The 20,463-nt window shown below is 37.4% G+C and overlaps 1 protein-coding gene across 3 annotated transcripts in view; it reads left to right on the top strand.

Annotated features, from left to right (window-relative positions):
* Positions 1 to 20,463, top strand: part of kif26ba (kinesin family member 26Ba) — a 97,512-nt gene that overhangs the window by 69,717 nt on the left and 7,332 nt on the right. For 2 of the 3 annotated variants that reach the window (XM_079854009.1, XM_079854011.1), the window contains 6 exons: positions 8,595 to 8,807; positions 9,939 to 10,032; positions 14,545 to 14,807; positions 16,764 to 16,947; positions 18,296 to 18,455; positions 20,202 to 20,373. In XM_079854009.1, coding sequence (XP_079710135.1) covers positions 8,595 to 8,807; positions 9,939 to 10,032; positions 14,545 to 14,807; positions 16,764 to 16,947; positions 18,296 to 18,455; positions 20,202 to 20,373 — 1,086 coding nt within the window. The remainder of the gene's footprint in view (positions 1 to 8,594; positions 8,808 to 9,938; positions 10,033 to 14,544; positions 14,808 to 16,763; positions 16,948 to 18,295; positions 18,456 to 20,201; positions 20,374 to 20,463) is intronic. The other variant, XM_079854010.1, reaches the window with a different exon arrangement.

Here is a 20,463-nt window from a genome sequence, read left to right on the forward strand (position 1 = left end):
CAGTTGAATCACTAGTAAACCAGCATCATTATACAGTGCAAAAGCAATTTCAGTACCCTCAACCAAACATAATGGAAAGTCTTCAGCCCCCTGTCACTTTGTCCTGTCTTTACCGCTGCCTTCCTTTATTAATTTACATGCTCAGTCAGCACACTGTTCGCATCACTGATTTCTCTGACAGTTTGTTGTTTTTCTATTTGAAACCACCCTAGTAAGCTCTTGCGTGGAAAGAATCTGTCAAACGCATGCATTGGTACGAGCGCTGACAATGGAGAAGCCCCTCATGGTGAAAGTTGATCCTGATCTTCAGCGCATCGCAGGGAAACCAGCATATCTGGCATTCCTCTCAGACACAAGGATGGGGGACATTCATCTGTGTTTGGACTCAGTCTGTGCCGATTTGGGTCATGATATCTAGTGCTGGCACCTCCCAAAAAAATCTCAGAGGCAATCATATGGCTGTGGGTTTGTCGAATGTGGATGTTTCTGTTAAGCAAAATTATGCATTTTGGAAGCAGATTTTGCGAGACGAATAATTAACCACTAGGCGGGTTGTTATTGAGAACTTTCGGTGAGTCCACACAGTCATCTTGCATTGGAACAGCTTGAGTTCATCTGTAAACAACACCCACATTTAGGCTGCATGTTGTGCGGTGTGCTGGCGAACTAAAAATGAACCATTCTCCAGCCGACCGGAACATAAGCAGGATGGTGGGCAATGCAAATTCTGGCATTTACAGGGGAGAAATGTCACCTTTCTCAAGGGACAGGGCTGCAACAGTGGCCTTTGGATAGAAGAACATTGTGAGATAAGATATTGATGGATGTAGCTGCTCTATACTGCTGCTTTTGTGACACCCACAAGTGATCGACTTTGAGACAGAGATGAAAGACACAGATATATCATTCATATTTGCTCTGAATAGAACTAATTAAGTAAAAACACTATCTAAAAATGTGCTTTGCACACGTGCAAATTTACATGTGACATTATTCTACTACGATGATGTGAATATATAGGAATTCATTCTAAATGTTTGTGTGTGAATGATTTCATCACCCCTTCATCTCCAGCCCAGCAGTTTTGCCCCAATTCACACCGTGATCGTGATTTGCACCATTAGGCATGTGGCTCCCAGAGTGAGTTTTATGACAATGAGATGAGATTAAATACCAAAGGCATCTCCATCATCTGCATAATGATAAAGCAATTAGTGGTGACTTTCAAACACTTCTAGGAGCTCCTGAGTAAATTTGTACGTGTATCCATCAAATAGAACAGACTAAAGCTGTCCATTGTAAGTCTCCCTTATCCTATCTCCTGTTTCTTCATCATTGAGACTCTCTCCATCTTCCGTCTACTCTAGAACGTTGGTGGTTTATAGGAACACTTTAAAGTTTAAACCCTAACGCTCAATATAATTAATTGGTTTCTGTAGAGCCAACTGATATTAAACGAATATATGAATAATATAAATATTTAGAACTTTCTTTTTCTTTTGAGTTCACAAACAGGCATATTTTAAATAATCTGACTTGTTTATTTGTTTTGAGTTTTATGAACTTGTTTCTTTTAATTTAGACCAACTTAAATTTAACTGAAACTGGGCTGGGATTTCTATTTCCTAGCATGCTTTGCCATGAAATTCAAAAGGCAGAGTAAATGCTAAAATGAAGTGTTATATAATGTTTTTTTTTGTTGTTGTTGTTGCAAGATTAATGTTAAGTGGTGTTTAATGTTTTGTTATTCTAGTTTAGACGAGTTAATTATCTTGGTTTTTTTGTCGGGTTACCATCATGGTGACGAGTGGACCTTGAGCTTAGTTTGAGAACCGATAAATGTTAAATGTTTTATGCTGCTGTCCTCATTCAGAAAGTGCTATGCTATGCTAATTTTATCAAATCATTGTGTAACCAATTAACAAGGTATAATTGATTGAATTAGCTAGTTAAATTTGACCAGGTTTCCACTACTAAACATATTTAAGTTGAGATTACATGACAATTTTAAGTTAAATATTTGAATTAGCTTACTCAAACAGTTAAAGGAGAACTCCGGTCAATTTTAACATTGAGCTAATTTTTTTGTACATTTGGAGTGCTGTCAATACAGAGAACAACGACAAAAATCGGTGTTGCCTACACCGAGTTATTCTATTTTTAAAATTTGCACCCTGTTGACTTCAATGGGGCAAGTACTAAACCTGCTTTTAGCCTCTTAACATCCTTGATGTGTCATTACAAGTGCACAGAAAATGTGAGTGATTCCTTCTGAGTGAACACGAGTGAGTCTGACTGCAGTAGATGTGAAAGAAATGTATAAAAATGATGTTATTTAAGCCAGCGCAAATACCTGTTTACATCCTGTTTTTCGGGTGAAGTCCAAAGTAGTCGATTGCAGAGTTCACACGCATAGGTTTAATACCTATGATCATGCGCGTGAACTCGGCAATCGACTACTTTGGACTTCAACCGAAAAACAGGATGTAAACAAAGGTATTTGCGCTGGCTTAAATAACATAATTTTTATACTTATCTTTCACATCTACTGCAGTCAGACTCACTCGTGTTCACTCAGAAGGAATCACTCACATTTTCTGTGCACTTGTAATGACGCATCAAGGATGTTAAGAGGCTAAAAGCAGGTTTAGTACTTGCCCCATTGAAGTCAACAGGGTGCAACTTTTAAAAATAGAATAACTCGGTGTAGGCAACACCGATTTTTGTCGTTGTTCTCTGTACTGACAGCACTCCAAATGTACAAAAAAATGAGCTCAATGTTAAAATTGACCGGAGTTCTCCTTTAAGAGCAATTAAAAGGTATGAGTACAAAATAAAAATATGCAAGATCTGCTTACTTAAACTTTACTTAACTTACTGTAAAAAAGTTGGTGTATATGATTACCTTCAATTTTTTGAGCTCTGCCAACTTATTCGGGTTTACAGTGAATTCTGCGAGTTTGGCAGATTCATCAATCACCTGGCCAGTGTATCTGACTTTAGAAAAAAATTACATTCAGTGGCTAGTTAACATTTTAACAGCCCTTTTGTAAAATTGATGTGTTAAAGACCTTACGGGCATCATGGAGTGAGCAGAGCACATGGGAATTCAATAGTCTGAAATATTCATCCCGGTATGCCTGTGATCATTTAACACATCAGTTTACACTGCAAGAAGATATATCTAAGAAGAAATGTCTTTTTAATTAAGCTTTGTAGACCCTGTCTGGAAGACAGCAGATTAAAGAGTGATATAAAGACTATTGTTCTGCTATTATCTATTGTAATGGACATATCAACTTCAGGCTTATTGATTCCATACAGTAATCCGAGGGGATCTCAGCCCACTATAAAATATGAAACTTGCTTTCTCTGTACAGCTACAAGCACATATAAGCAGGATAAGATCTGTGCATCACAGGTCCATACTTCAAATGCCATGATATAAATCACATCAGTCGTTGAAATGAAAAGTGTTCAAATGAAATTTCATCGTGCCATTTTTTCAAACCTCTCCTGTAAATATCAGGGAATAAAGCATAGCATATGTAGAAACAAAATCAATTTAATAAGCAACTTTAGCCTAAGTAAGGACTGGGCTCATAAGTATGCAGCCTTCCGTTTGAGAACTGATAAGGCACCCATTAACCGCTCTGATTCAGTTCAATGCATTATCAGACTGATTCAAAGATGTAACTCGTCTTTTAGAACTATGCTCCCTCTGTATATTTACAAAAAAAAGATCTGACTCATACGAATCTGTTGTGCATGAATCTGACTGCTCTGATCGTGCAGTATGTTTTTGATTCACTAAAAAGGACCAGCTCATAAGAGTCATTTGTTTGTGAATCAAATAGACTTGATTGCGTTGTTTGTTTGTGCACTTGTGCCGCACCATGGGGACAGTTAAAAAAGGTGTTTTTTTGCCCTTGTTTTGGTGCACGGTATCATATTTAATGCAGTCTTTAAACCCACTTTAACAACTCTGGCTAAATATTTTACAATGGCGATGAAGCTTGCGCAACTGAGGAACATGCAGGCATGCTCTTCAAGCAAAAACAAGTTCACATATGCACTAAAATCACATTGGGATCCTCTGCTTAAAGGTAATAGTAAAGATTCCCAGACAGCAACATAGTGTCCGGCCCACATTTGGTACACGTGGATTCCACACGGCCCAGATGTGGGCCGGATCTGGGCCAACACTATGTTGCTGTCTGGGTTGTCAATGAAAGTGAAGTTAGATCTGAAAAAAATACCTCTTGCATTATTTGTTTACCTAGGTTATGTCACTGTGATTTGGTAGTTTGTCATCTAATGCCATGTCCAGTACTTTTTGGGCCATAAAATGAGGTCTGAATCAATTGACGAATTAATTTGTGTGCAATGCAATATAACTATATGTATTATTTATTTTTTTATATACAAAAGCAACTATTCTACAAATGATCTATGGGGTTTCAGAAATATTAGAAAATGCAAAATACATAATAAATGTGAATCTAAATGTTTTGATGTAATGATGAGAACCAGTGAGCACCACTGAGTAAGTATGTGGGCTTGGCTCCTGTTCCAGTGTTCTTAAAGACCTTTAAGAACCCAGAATAGAGCATCTCCTTTCATTAGTCCTGCTGCTCTATCCAAACTGCTCTCACCCACAAAAGCTGTGAGAGCTCATAGGGAGACCACCTCCTCAGTCGCCATCCTGCCGCATATGCTGGCTAATGAGCCCCCCTGCCGTGATCTTATCCCTGCTTCTGAAAATCAGAGGCTCAATGCATGCAATGGGTTGCAAATCACCAAACAGAAGAAATTCTATTTGTGGTAATGGGCTTAAGAGATGCTAGACGTACAGTAACTAAACAAACCTGGAAGGATTGGTTATATGGAACAGAAAGAGACATGACTCTTTGTAGTGCAGGGACTGTGGGTGTAGAATAGGGTTTCATTAAATTCTGTCTGCCTGCACGTTATTAGATCTGAGCCGATTTGAAGCTATTGGTTGAGACTTATCACTGTGGCTCAGAGAGGAGCTTTACCTCAAATGTAGACTCTATAAACTTGTATAGATAAGTCGTACTGTATGCTAGAAATGCTGTCACGTCTCTGGTGGATTAAAGGCGCCAATGTATGAAATGACAGTATCATTACGGCATCAATGGTCAGCTGCATTCCTTTTTTCCCAGAGCTGTCCTGATTTGTGTGCACATATTCAGCAGGTTAGTAGAGAAGTGTTGTGTGTGATGTGTTCTCAACAATGCACCTCATGCATAATTCAGGTGGAATATGCAAAAACTGTAGGCAGGGTTCTTTTTGCTGTTAAATGACACCAGGATGAAATATTTAACACACTGTAATGACATTTCTGGAAGGCTGCTCCCAGGAAAGGCAAATATTCCTTGAAGTTTCCTGCTTCTCCAATTTTTCCTTGGAGAAATGACCTAGCAATCTCATGTGTCTTCTTTATGCCTAATACACATTTTGTTCCCAAAGAAAGATGACCAATAGGGACAGTTTCTGTGGTCGTGGCTCCTAAACAGCGGTCCTATGTCACACAGTGAGAGAGGTTCAAAGACGGCCATTGCGACCAAAGACAGCCTGCGATAATTTTCTAACAGTGTCAGAAATTTAACATGATCTTCTCACAGTGTGTTACGACCTGCGTATACCAACTAGCCAATAAAACATGAAATGGTGTATTGATCAAAAATGGTGTATTGATCAACTTGGCATGGCACTAAAACTTAAAACTACTTACCTCAAGCTCCATTTGCAAAATAGCCATGATGACATTTTATGCTTCTATACTAACTTGCGTCGTAGCCTACGAGGTGTCATCATCGTACATACATATACCCAAGTTTATTAGATCCATGTCGTACAGTGTGATTTGTATTATCGGATTTTATAGGATTGCCGAAATCGCACAGTCAATTGCAGGCATTAGAGTTTCAGAAGATATCTCAACTGTGCTCAGATTTGCCAAAAAACTAAATTTTACAATCAAAAGTCAGATTTTACAGTATTAAACTCAAGAATTTTTCATAATTTTTTTCCAAAATCCATTATTATTATTTTTATTACTGAATTGAATGTATTTTCAATTGTATTCTGTTTTTGCGTGTCAAATTGAATCTTATTTTTTCAGTTTATTTCTACTATGGAATTTTAGGATGTTGATATTTAAATGACAATCCATGATAAAAGTCTCATCTGCATTGTTTTGTTGTTTTTTTTAAAAAGGCATATTTATAAAAAGTTATTTTGTTGCATCAATATACATTAATTATTTGTGCAATGCAAAATTATTTTGTGTATTATTATTAATACAATTTCTATACAAAATCAACTATTATACACATCATCTGTGAGGTTTCAAAATAATGTGAAATGAAAAATACAAAATAAATGTAAATTGAAATCTTCTTTTCAGTAAGGAAATGAAAGAGCAACTAATTTTAACTTTTGTTCTGATTTAAGAATTGGAAATTGTCATTTAATGTATTGATCTCAGTGGAATCCACTTGAACAAATATAGGATTATTTCTCCTTTCCAGAGGCAATATCAAGGAAATCTCCTTATGATGGCTCTCAGATCTATTATTGATCCTTAAATTAGAAAAAAGAAGTCTTGAGAGATGCTGGTTTTTATTATCTTAGTGTACTTAAACATTAATCTAAAGACGCACCAATAAGTACAATGCTTAAAACAAATAGATGCCGGAATGACTGATACTGTAGAGAAGCAATTTTCTCCTGCGTTATCAAAATGTCTATCAATGTAGTGATGATGGTATTACAGTTGCTAATCCATATGGCGTCGAGATTGGATTTCTACGGTAATTATGTCTGCAGCTTTGAATTCGGCTTTGCATTGAGAAGACAAAATGAGCTGCTGTACTGTTCTAGGGTCAGACAAATCTGTTGTTTGAATATGTGCTTAACTTGATATTTAATCTTGAATGCTTTGATTTCACTAATTACATTTCACAGCATGACAGATGTTATAACTGCCCCTTGGGCTGCTGCATGACCACAATTCCATAACAAGCAAGGGCTCTGAAAGAAAGCGTATTAGTCACAGTTTATAGAGTACCAGAGAGCGTTTCCTTTGGGAGGCATTTATAAATGGGATGATGCATTCAATAGGTCAGCTGTTTGTTTAGCATAGTGAATATGTGTAGTCCAGTTATTTGAAGGCATTTCATAATGAACTGTTCAGCCTAGAAGGAAGCAAGGACGCGTTAAATTGATCAAAAGTGACAGTAAAGACATAACAAAAGATTTCTGTTTCAAATTAATCTTCTTTTGAACGTCCTGTTTATCAAAGAGTCCTAAAAATATCAAGCAGGACAACTGTTTTCAACTTTGATGATAACAAGAAATGTTTAGAAGCAGCAAATCATCATATTAGAATGATTTCCGAAGGATCATGTGATACTGAAGACTGGAGTAATGATGCTGAAAATTCAGCTTTGACATCACAGGAAAAAAAAATACATTTTAAAATAAATTATTTAGAAAACAGTTTTTTTTAAATTGTGCAAATATTTCACAATATTACTGTTTTTCGATTAAATAAATGCAGTCTTGGTGTCCACGTATAACCATTGTGTCTAGACTTTAGATGGGCTTTCAGTGTCACTGAGTTTGAGTTGGAAAGAAAGCCAATATTTATCTCCTGTCTTTCTGAATGCCTCCAACAATCACTTGTGTGTTCTACTCCACTAATCTGTAATTACATTCAATCAATGATGGTTTCACTGAGCACACTTGCAAACGGGACATTAGGTGTTTATCATATACATGTATGTGATACATGAAGGGTACATACATTATAGGCTATATTAGATGGTGCATTGAATCATTTAAACTACATTTACAAGTTAAAAAGTAACTAAATGTTCAGCTATTAGATTCATATAACATTTGGTGGACGTGCAATCCGTTTGTTCAGATAGGGGTGGATTCAGGTTGACTGGGACACATTTTCCCAGTCATCTCTATGGCAAAAAGTGTCCTGAATTCACCCCTATATAATTTCACTGGACATACCACTTTTTGTAGACTGTGCACACTCTCATTGGATTCATATTTAATCTCTAAAATTTAGATTTTAAAATTTAAATTTAATTTTCCTAAACAAAACTTCAGCTGAAGTTACTTGGCGTACCTTTTCCTTAGTCTTGCTACTGCATTTCGTAGCATTACTGAGATTTCATGTTTGCCTGCTGTCTCCACACATTTGACTGTGAAATATTAAAGAGCTATGAATAACTCTAAGTATCACACTGCACACGCTTCTGTCAAAAACACGAGTAATGGTATGTTAAAGTTTCAGGGTTTTTCGTCATAAAAAGTTGTTCAAAACCACTTGAAAAAGCAAGGTGTAGTGTTCGGAAATGAGGTGCGAACTTTCCTCAATATTTAAACCTTTAACAGAGCTGTAAACCTACATAAATAGCTTGTTCTCCCTCAAGCAGAATGTTTTGTTCTCAAAAAAAAAAAATGGTTGAGTTGTTATTCGCAGATAGATTTGAAACATGACAATCTTAGTTGCATTACTGAGCAGATGCTGTTGCATTTCTGTGCAGGTTAAAGTGATGGTACGCGTTTGTCCTTCATCGCCCGCCAGCGCGGCAGAGTCCAGCTCTTTCCTGAAGGTCGATTCTCGTAAGAAGCAAGTGACCATCATGGACCCAGCGGCTAATTCTCAGCAGAATCAAACTCAGAAACGCGGCAGCTCCAACCAGGCTCCTCCAAAGATGTTCGCATTTGATGCAGCCTTCTCCCATGATGCCTCTCAGGTGAGGGATTGGTGCTAACCATTAAACATGCAGTGTGTCATTTCAGCCACTAGTGGCAGAATTGTGAAATAATTGCTTCCGTATACAAAGCAACAGTATGTTCTTAATACAGGGAAAATCCCTCTGGAGAAACCTGTCTTCAAAATAAAGGTTCTTTATTAGCATTGGTGGTTCCATGAAGAACCTTTAACATCCATAGAACATTTCCATTGCACAGAAGGTTCTTTATAGTGGGAAAAAGGGCCCTGAAAGGGTCTTTGGGGAACTAAAAATGGTTCTTCTATGGCACTGCTGCAAAAACACCCTTTTAGAACCATTATTTTGAATAGTGATTAAGGTTAAAGACAAAAATGGCAGTTTATAATGTCACGCCTCTTGGGATTTTTAACCTATAAGGTTACCAACCCAGATCTTTAACCTCATAACTCAATAATGAAGAAAAGTCATTGCTGCCATCTTCTTCTGCCAACTTTTGACTAAAAAAAAAAAAAAAATCGAAAATCTGGAATCTGAGGGTGCAAAAAATTCAGAACATTGAGAAAATCGCCTTTAAATTTGTCCATTTATGTTCGCGATTGTGCTGCATTTACTCACAAAAATAAATGTTTTATATATTTATGGTAGGAAATTTACTAAATATCTTCATGGAACATGATCTTTACTTAGTATCCTAATGATTTTTGGCATAAAAGAAAAATCGATAATTTTGACCCATAGAATGTTTTGTTGGCTATTGCCACAAATATACCGGTGCGACTTGTGACTGGTTTTGTGATACAGGGTCACAAATTACTTTTCGTTAATATTAACATTTATTTGTTTATATTATATACATTTACACTTTTATCCAAAGTGACTAATAGTTTAATTGAGAAGGAAAAAAAGACAAAAGACAAAATACACTTTTATCAAATATACTGTACATTCTCTGAAAACAAGTCCTAATATCTTATGCCATGCTGCTTTTCAATTAAATTTGTCTTGTTTAATTTTTAATTTTTTTTTATTTTTGTTGTTGTTGAAAACAAGTGAAAAAAGACATTAAAAATACCTTAATTTAATTTAAATCATGCAATTTGAGTTATTTTTGCAGAGCATGAATTTGATTGGCTGTTCACTGTTTCCTGGCAGGCAGAGGTTTGTGCTGGAACTGTGGCTGAAGTCATCCAGTCTGTGGTCAATGGAGCAGATGGCTGTGTATTTTGCTTTGGACACTCCAAACTAGGTAAGAGACAAATTACATATATGATACCAACGTCTCTCTAATATATGAGCCTATCACAAAGTGCTTCCATTGCCCCTTTCTAATATCTTGTAAGTGCCTTTTTAGGCAGACATCTTTCTTGTCTTTGTAATGAACGTCAGAGCCTTAATACATCCTGTAATGTTTCCATCTCTCATATGTGTTTTATATTTCATAAATAACCATCCCCCGGCGTTCCCAACACCTCAACCGCTTACATCCTGTAAATTAGATGGAATTAGTTTCATAGCATGCATGGCAGACTACAAGATGATCTCATCCTGTTTAGCTGTCATTGTCCATTGTTGTTTCTGGAAGATTAGTGTAAAAATGTAACCAGCCATTTGCTTGGAAAACAATGGGAAAATGCTACTGTGGTTGCTGGTCAGTGATTTGATGACAGCGTGTAATTCCTCAGATTCCTCGTTTCCATTAACCTTTACTCTGAAACCAAAGACCGGCTCATACATCATTGGAAAAGCATTCCACAATGATTTCATTGGTCAGCCGCCCAAAGCTAATTAACTAGCTGTAATAACCCAGACACTGGCCTGTTAGTGCTTTGAAAGTAATCACCTTAGACATTTGGCTTTACAATGTGGCTGTAAAAAACAAGAAACAAAAGAATCACGGTGAACTTGAGCTGTGCAACGAGCCGACCCCTGGTCACCACTGGTGCTTAAGCGCATGAATACATAAGATAGGTTCTTTTAAGATGTATCTGGCTTGAACACGCAGATTTGCTTTTGTTTTAAACCTTAAAATCAACCGGAGAGTGAATTAATAATCATACATAATACTCCCTGACCTCTAGATCATGTATGTCATGCTGGCTGTGAGGATGCAAAGGCCATATGGTGACTATTAAAATACTCTAGCAGTTTTCTGGATGAAGCTTTATCTTCTGAAACTGCTTGATCAGCCTGGAGGCTTATTTATGCTTTTTTTGCTGTCAGAATCCATTAAACTGAAGGACAAGTTGAAGCCTATAATGCGTTTGTGTGTGTAAAATGTTTAAGAGAGATGCTGTAGTAATTGAATCTCTATCCAGTCTGATTGAATTACTGACTTTCAGTTCACCTGCTACAGAGCATCCATCTTATTTTCCGTCTGTGAGTAAAAGCCCGGTGACTTTAATTGATGTGAAATACCATTTTCGAGAGAGCAGGTTTGATATGCTTCAATCAGAACATAAAATTGTACAATGTATTAAAACAAATAATAAAAATAGTAAATAAATATAATTGAACTTATTCATGTTGTTTATATCTACAATGTAATGTATGCTCTTCTAACTATTATTTTTCTATTATCTGTTTTGATGGATTAATGAAGTATAATCATGATGACAAGTTAGCTAGGTGAACAGGTATATAACATCATTGTCACATGTACGTTCTGTTTTGGATTAGTTCTAGTTCCCATTTTCCCGCCACTAGTTTGTTTCCTTGGTTACTGATTGTTACACACCTGTTTCAGTTTCTGTTGATTAGCCTCCCTTGTGTATTTTAGCCTTCAGTTCTCTTCTCACAGTTCTTTGTTCTGTGTTGATTGTCATTTGAGTTTATGTGGTTGTTTGATTTACTTCCTGTGTTTCCTGAGTGGTCTAAAGTGGTGTTACTAAAGACTGTCCTTGCTGGATTCTCCTATTTCATGTGATTTCCTACAACCACTTACCAGAACGTCAGTAATAGCATGTCAAACAAAAATGTATTTTACAAGTCAGCATCCAGAACTGGATTTTTTGCTCTTGATATATACCATCTGGAACTTAATGATTACTATATTCCTGCATCATAGTATTTGCATGGTAATCATGGAATTACTATGGTATTATAGTACCCCCCCCCCCCCCCCCCAAAAAAAAAAAAAAAAAAAAAAAAAAAAAAAAAAAACTTTGGATAAACACTTAAACTTAAAAAAGTTGCCTACTAAGGGACTGTTTACATGACACTTTTTTCTAAAAATGTAAAAACTTTTCTGTGTTTTGATCGTTCATTAACAAGAGAACGGCGTTGCGGGGGCCTGATAACACTAGCTTTTGAAAATGATACCGTTATTGTCTCCGTGCAAACTACAAAAAAGTGAATTTGTGAAAACGGTGATGTCATGCGTATAGGTGTTCAGTCTATTGGCGCATAGTTTTTCTTTACAAAGTGGCATTGCCAACTACTGGCGTGGGACGAATAATACAGCGTTTTTATGGTTTTCACGGATTGGTGTGAACAGGGATCGGTTTGACAATGGTGTTGTCCGTACGCGGAAAATGCAAAGGAAAAACATTTCCGTTTTCGTGTAAACGTACCCTTAAATTAGAACTATCACCTGCCACAAAGGAGGATCTTTGTTGACATCTTTGTACGCATGCGCGAGTGGTTGTGTGGCAACAAATCAAACAGTGTTGCGGGCTGTAAAGACGCGACGAGCACTTTCAAGAGAGTTAGCGGGCAAAATCCACAATATATAAGCACTTTAACATCTGAAGACCGGAGGAGGTTTGGAGAGAAGCTCAAAATTTGTATTGGTGACAAAATCGAAGTTATTCAAAGCCCATATGAGATCTCCGCTGACTGTGCGTGCAACTCCCCAAACAGACGAGGCATTTATACTTGACGCAACTGTTTTGTTTTAGACTGAACACCAGACCATACAACTGATTTAGACGCGCAAACTGGGTGATGATGAGATGTACTAATATCCGTCTGCTCGGGCAGATTCGGCTCAAAGTCGTGCATCTGCGGATGCGGAGGCGCGCGCTGTTAAGCCGAATCTGCCCGAGCAGACGGATATTAGTTTTTTTTATTACCTTCGCGCTCATGCGGACGCGTCGAGTATAAACAAGGTTTTACAGCTTAGCTACTTGTTTTTTTCATATTTTTTTGCAAGTGGAAGATCTTGGTTTACATTTGGACTTGGATGTGATCTTATAGGCTTGAAAAGGTTGGTGACCACTGCATAACGCAAACCCAGTCAAACGTTTGACTGCAGTATCTTCTATTCTATGCGCCTTATAACCCGGTGCGCCCTATATATGAAAACCGTTATAAAATAGGCCATTCATTGAAGGTGCTCCTCTGCTTATAGTGCGGAAAATACGGTAGTCTGGGTGCTGTGGATCGCGGTTTGGGACACCTGAATCAGAACGCGAAAACATATGACTCGGTTGATTTGACTCAGTTTTATTATTTTTTTATTTTATTCAATCTTCTATAAATACATAGTCACTAAGACTTAGACCTACCATGAACAAAATGAGCCTCACAAACTCGATCAGTAACGTTAGGAATCCAGGCTTCAGAGCGTCCAGGTTAATTGCACGCAACCATTTATTTCGTTTTTCGCGATCCTTTTCGGAGGGAATTCGAAAAAACTTTTTATCAGGCCCCCAACGAGCCGTACAATCGACCACACAGCAAGAGTGAACCATCATCTTCTCTAAATCCTCCTCCAAACGTGCAAAACAATCAAATTACAGGTATCTAGCGGTGTTTCCTGCCACACGATTCCCGTGATGCAACGCGGCAAACATAAACAATGACGTCACAAAAGATCCGCCTATAGTATAACATCTCTTTAAATATTCCTTAAAGCGTATAGATAAATCTGCCCCATGTGCTTCATATTAAATCATGAATAAATCAATACTCTGCTGCATCTGCACCATTGCAGGATTGGCTTGTATTTATGAACTGTTGTGATGTTTGGAAACACTGTGAACCGTGCAAATGAGCCTATTTCAGCAGACACTGTATCATCTCTGTTTCTGTTTCTCTTTCTCACTCTCATACCCGCCCAAACTAGAGGAATCCGTCTTTTGAAGTTAAATCTGGTCTGAATGTGTGCTGTGACATATGGCTTTGTTTAGTGGCCCCTTTCATGTCAACAGCAGGGGTATTTATGCATGTGACCGTTTGGAGGACAATGTCCAGAAACGAATCCAGGGAGTGCCAATCAACAGGCTGTTGTTCCGGTTCTGGTCCTGCGGGTGAACCTGCTTTTAATGCCCAGTGCTGCCCACATGGCATATGTGCTTACTCAACCACACCACGGCATATGGCAAATGTCAGCGTACTTTCAAACAAAGGGCTTTTCTGGAAATAAGAACCCATTAAGGCAGACAAAACATTCGTGTGATTAGGCATGGTACATTTTCAGACTATATTTATAAGCACGATTACATTAATCTTGTCAATTTTCCAGCTGTAATGGATTTTTAATTGTATTGGAATGTGTTGGAGTAGCGTGTATGTGACATCTGTCACTGTGGTTTATGCCAGAGTGCTGGTCTGGAAGCTAAATATCACATTAGAAAGTGTGAAATAGACCACACATATTGGTGTAATGCTCTTGAGGCCAAACAGACACCATGGCTTTAGCACCTGACCTATTTCTACTGTACCGTTCCACTCTACGCTTGCCAATCATTCATAATGCAAGGAATGTGAATGTATTCAAAGCAATCCATCGTCAACTTGGGTCTTGGTCTTGTTGCAGGCAAATCCTACACTATGATTGGCAAGGATGATTCCATGCAGAGTTTCGGGATTATCCCGTGTGCCATCTCCTGGCTATTTAAATTGATCAACGAGTGCAAGGAAAAGACGGGTGCACGTTTCTCCGTGCGAGTGTCGGCTGTGGAGGTCTGGGGAAAAGACGAGAACCTGAAAGATCTGTTGTCAGAGGTGGCGACAGGCAGTCTGCAGGACGGCCAGTCTCCAGGAGTCTACCTCTGCGAGGACCCCATCTGCGGGATGCAGGTAAACTCATTAATGTTGTTCACATTTCTTTAATTATATAGTATATTGTTCATGTAAGGGATTGTTCATTTAATCACTGATTGATGCTAAAATTACTGTGAAAAATGTATGTCAATTTTATTCAAAATTCATTATGATGTAAATAACATGTCAAATGAAAGGTGAAGTGTGTAATTTTTTACAATGTTAAAATTTCTATTCCATTTTAATATGATTTCCCTAAAAATGTAAACACTGTGGCACTATGAAAAAAGCAACTTTGTCTCAACCAATGTGTGGTTTTGGGGCCAGAGTTATTTTAGTATTATTCAGATACTATTACAGTATTCATACATATTTTGAATTAGCTTTTTATTTTGTTTCAGGTTTTATTTTAATTTTAAAGTTCACATTTTAAAGAGAGGATTAGTCGAACAGAAACAACCCCTGTCTCTGTAATCCTCAGACATCTGCACTAATCTCATCTTGGACTGATACCTCACAGCACTTCTCCTGTTCCTATGACAGTCAGCCTTATCACACAGAGCACGCTTCAGACGTGATACCCAAGGCAGTGCTGACATGAAAATACTTTTTTTGCCCAATAGCAAACAATTTTTTTTTTTTTTTTTATACATTATGACTTAACTGAGCTGACAGTATCTCAATACTTTCTTTTATTTTCTCTAGTACTGTTAATAGAGGTTAACATATTTTTTGACTGATCGTTTTCTTCAAGAGCAGGTTGGCTGGTATAGAGCCTATACACATACAGGGGTTGGACAGTGAAACTGAAACATTGGCCAATATATTGTTGGAGGTTTCACTGATTATACATTCCATCAGTAAGAGCAGAGTGTGAAGGTTGAATTAGCAGAGCAATAGCACATGCTGTACATTAAATAGTGCATTAAACTAAAATGGGAGACATATCAGAGTTCAAAAGAAGACAAACTGTTGGTTGCACATCTCGCTGGCTCATCTGTGACCAGGACAGAAAGTCTTTGTGTTGTATTGTGAGTCAGGGCAATGTCTGCATACCTCTACTTAGGGGACAAACCACATCCAACAGGAGTAACTGTGGGCTGTAGACAATGTGAAGCATGTATTGTTCTCTGATGAGTCCACCGTCACTGTCTTTCCTACATCCGTGAGAGTTACAGTGTGGAGAAGCACTAAGAGGTTTAACACCCGGACAGTTGCTGCCCAGAGTGAAGCACAGGATCAGTGATGGTTTGGGCTGCAATATCATGACATTCCCTACTGTGCTTACCGAACCATTCTGGAGGACCATGTGCACCTAATGGTTCAAACATTGTACCCTGAAGGGAGTGCCGTGCATCAGCGTGATAATGCACCAATACACACAGCAAGACTTGTGACAGAATGGTTTGTTGAACATGAAAGTGAAGTTGAACATCTCCCATGGCCTGTACAGTCACCAGATCTAAATATTTTTAGGCTTTTTGAGGTGTTTTGGAGGACCGAGTCCAAAAACCTTTTCCTGCACCAGCATCACAGTGACCTGACCGCTGTTCTGGAAGAGGAATGGCTTAAAATCCCTCTGGCTACTGTGAAGAACTTCAATCTGTCATTCCCAAGATGAACTGCAAAAGGAGATGCTGATGCTGTTTAGCCGCATACTAATAAATTATTAAACCAGGTGTTTTAGTTTCATTGTCCAAACCCTGTATATATGGCGATACACACTATTCAACAAATGCTGCAATTCAATTTATATTTATTTGACATATTTACTCTGGAAAATGATTCAATATCTAAAAATAATTTGAACTTGATAAAGAGCCAATTTATAGTTTAGATAGCAGCTTCTTGAATCTGTAATCCTATTATGGTATTTTTCACAAATAAAGTCAAAATAAATGTCGCTGAACTGAACAACTTAGCTACTGATGCTGATAATAATGTTTAGAGTACAAAGTCAGTAGTGTTTCTCAACCAAAACTTTTTCCACAGTTACAGAATCAGAGCGAGTTGCGCGCCCCTACGGCTGAGAAGGCCGCTTTCTTCTTGGACGCTGCCATTGCTTCGCGCTACAGCAGTAAGCCAGACTATGATGAAGAGGAGCACCGTAACTCTCACATGCTCTTCACCCTACACATCTACCAGTATCGAATGGAAAAGACCGGCAAGGGTGGAAGTGAGTATCAGTATAAGCTAGATATAGTTTCAGTAGAGACTCAACAGGGGTTCTCAACTGGTTTTTGGTCTGTGACCTATCTTTTAGGTTTCAAAAATGTTGGTTATTGCTGGTTAAGGTTGGTAAGATACTTTTCTGATGGATAACAACAGCATCTAAAACACAAAAAAAGTTGCTGATCGGCTGTGCTAGACTTATCAGCAATAATCTTCCACGGTTGATTTCAAACTTTCTCATTATACTTCCAAATGTTGCCAGCATGGTTTATAAATAGTCTGTTGCTGATAATCTTAGAGAGGGGTGTGATAACAGGAAAAAAGTGCCATTGTGAGATGTAGGATTTGATCTAAAAGCTGTCATGCTAAAGCTCGCTATTTCTGGAGAACATGCTAATTTCTCTTATCACAAAAAAAATGTTCTGTTTGGCACAAGTGAGTCCTGCCTCCTTCCAAGAGTGAACAGAAAGTAAAACCAGATGTGTTAGCTTGGGCTTTTAGGGTATTTGGGTAAGTTGAATTAACTGTGTATAATGAAGCTAATGTAAGCAGAGTCATGAAATCCACTCTAGATGTTTCCATGATGAAGGTTAACTTACATAATAGAAACACATAGAGATATAATGTAGAGTCATTATCCTCACTTTTATCCTAATAATCCTTCATTAACCTAATAGGTTCCAATAACACTTCATAATGGAATTAGATGGTCATCATGAGGTTTTTGACACTTTATACTGTCCTTTATATTTAAAGTTTCTTTACATTCTATTGCTTTTCCAGTTTCTTTGCAAGCTTGATATTGTCTTACTTTAACTAAGTAGCTAAATAAATGGTTTAAAAATGTAATATTGTGAAATATTATTACTTTAAAATAATATTATTCATTTAAAATCTATTCTATTTTTATGTATTTTAAAATGTAATTTATCCCTGTGATGGCAAGAACTCCCATCTTCAGTGTCACATGATCCTTCAGAAATCATTCTAATATGCTGAATTTTCTGCTCAAGAAACATTTCTTATTATTATCAATGTTGACAACAGTTGTGCTGCCTAATATTTTTTTTAGAAAATGTGATGAATAGAAAGTTCTTAATGTCACCTTTGATCAATTTGATTCATTTATTTTAAAAATCAGTCTTGGTTATGGTTGTGTAACACATCAATTACTTCAATTGAGTCACTTAAAATTGTCACTATGGTGTCTGAACCATTGGCCTAGGCATAAAGTAGAATGTTATTAAATATATCATATAGGAGTTAAGAGATTGATGAATGAAGAACATGTTAGAAACTCCTGTCAGAGTTTTCCTGTTCAGGCAATCTGACCGTGTGGCTCTTTTGCTTAGTGTCGGGAGGCAGGAGCCGACTGCATCTCATCGACCTGGGCAGCTGTGTGAAGGTTTTGAGCAAGACCCGTGACAGCACTACAGGACTCTGCCTCTCTCTTTCGGCCCTGGGGAACGTCATATTGGCCTTGGTCAATGGCAGCAAGCACATCCCTTACAAGTGAGACCTTTTCTTTTCACATTATATGATCTCAACAAAAACACATTGAGTTAAACTTTTCAGACGGATACTGTATGTTGTAACCTCAACGACAAGATTACGACTATACTGTGATGGGTGAAGTCATTCGGCAGTCGCTCGACTCATTAAAGATGCAACATGTTTAGTCTTAATATCTCTGCTGCATGCCGTTAATTCTTCATGAAGACACCTCATATGAATAATATATACAAACTGACATTTTCCAGGCTTTGATGTGAGCAGTTATTAGTGGATTATAATGCTACGTTGAATCTGCAGAGAGAATGTAACCTTTATCGTTCCTTAGGGGTAATAGCTAGGTGAATTAGCTTGTGCCAAGCAGCCATAGAGACAGATGCAGTTTCACATTCATCGAACATTCTTAACACAGACCATTTCTCTGCAACTGCTGTTTTGTTTCTTTTAAGCAGCATGTTAATTTCAGTTAAACAGACAACTTTTAGAAGGTGCCATGCATTTTCCAGCAGCTTTGTTTCCTAAGAATTTGCAGCGCTTCCATTTAGCTCCCTCAAGGCACGTTTGCATTTTATGCTATGGCTCCCTAATTTAATCATGGCGAATTTACATTGCAAAGCATCATGGGGTTTAAGGCTGGCAACGCATCTGCTCTGGAGAGCCCAGATATAATTAGGGTTTACAGCCTTTTGGGAGGAATGCAACATTTGCACAAGATAAATTGAATTAATATGCGTGTTTCATAAATGAATATACAGTCACTAATTTTAGATAGTGATTTAATAAGAGCTAAATAGTATATTAACTGCCTATGATCTTTGTAATTGGCTGTTTTAACCTTAATGTCAAATCTAGAATATTGTTTTGAATTCTGAATATTTTATCAATTCGGAATATATTAATTATTGATTTTACACTACAGTGCATACAGTATATGGCACAATATTAGAAGTAATTACCAGAAACACTTTACTTGTGTTTCGTAATACATTTTTACAGTACATATTTTGCCAAGCGGTGAATGTTATCTTGATGGCATATCTCTGATACATGCATGTTTGCTACGTCATGGTTAGTAAATTATGCTTGTATAATTTATGCTTAGTGAAATAATTAAATATTTTTTATCATTTATAGCTGAGCCATGTGTTCACTGTCTTAATAACCACTCAAGATTGACTACACACTTCACTAACCATATTTAAGCAAATCATCCAACATCAAACAAATTAGCACAGTGTCACTGTAATCACATTACTGTACACTCTGTTGCTGTAATCCGTGACAATATTTTTCTTCAAATTATTGTATAGGTCATTGATTTCTGAGAACTGAACTTGCATGTGCATATCGTATTGCTAGCTGACTCATCCTTGAAAAGCAGTTTTATATGTCACCTCTAATGGTTGTCATAGGGAAGGCAGACAGAACAGGAAATGCCAATCCAAGTCTCTCTTTCTCTCTCTCTCTAAATTGAATCAAAGATACTTCAGCAAATCAAAATGACCAAAAAGGTTCTATCCATTGTTATTAATAAGAATAATTTTAGAAGATTAGACTAATTGTTAAACGTGGTGCAGGTATTCAGTATAAAGTTGTTAAAAAGCCTTGGATGCTCTACCATTTTACAAATACAATTTGTTCTCAAAAGGGTTAACTCATCTTACAGTTTATGCATCTTCACTGTTATTCATCAGGTTACACAATTGGCATTCTGCACAAATAAACTAATGCCATTTTTGTTTACAGAGATAGTAAGCTAACCATGCTATTACGAGAGTCCCTGGGAAACATGAATTGTCGCACCACCATGATAGCCCACATTTCCTCGTCACCCAACAACTTCTCAGAGACACTTTCCACCCTTCAAATTGCCTCTCGTGTTCTTAGGCTGAAGAAGAAGAAGGCTAAAGTAAGCGTGGTATGACCCTGTCCTTTATTTTATTGAACTTTCTTTTAGCTTAAATAGATTCACCATTATATTTTATGTTTAGTTGTTTAAAATGCAGTA

The sequence above is a fragment of the Squalius cephalus genome (assembly GCF_949319135.1).
Source record: "Squalius cephalus genome assembly, chromosome: 20".
NCBI classification, from domain to species: Eukaryota; Metazoa; Chordata; class Actinopteri; order Cypriniformes; family Leuciscidae; genus Squalius; species Squalius cephalus.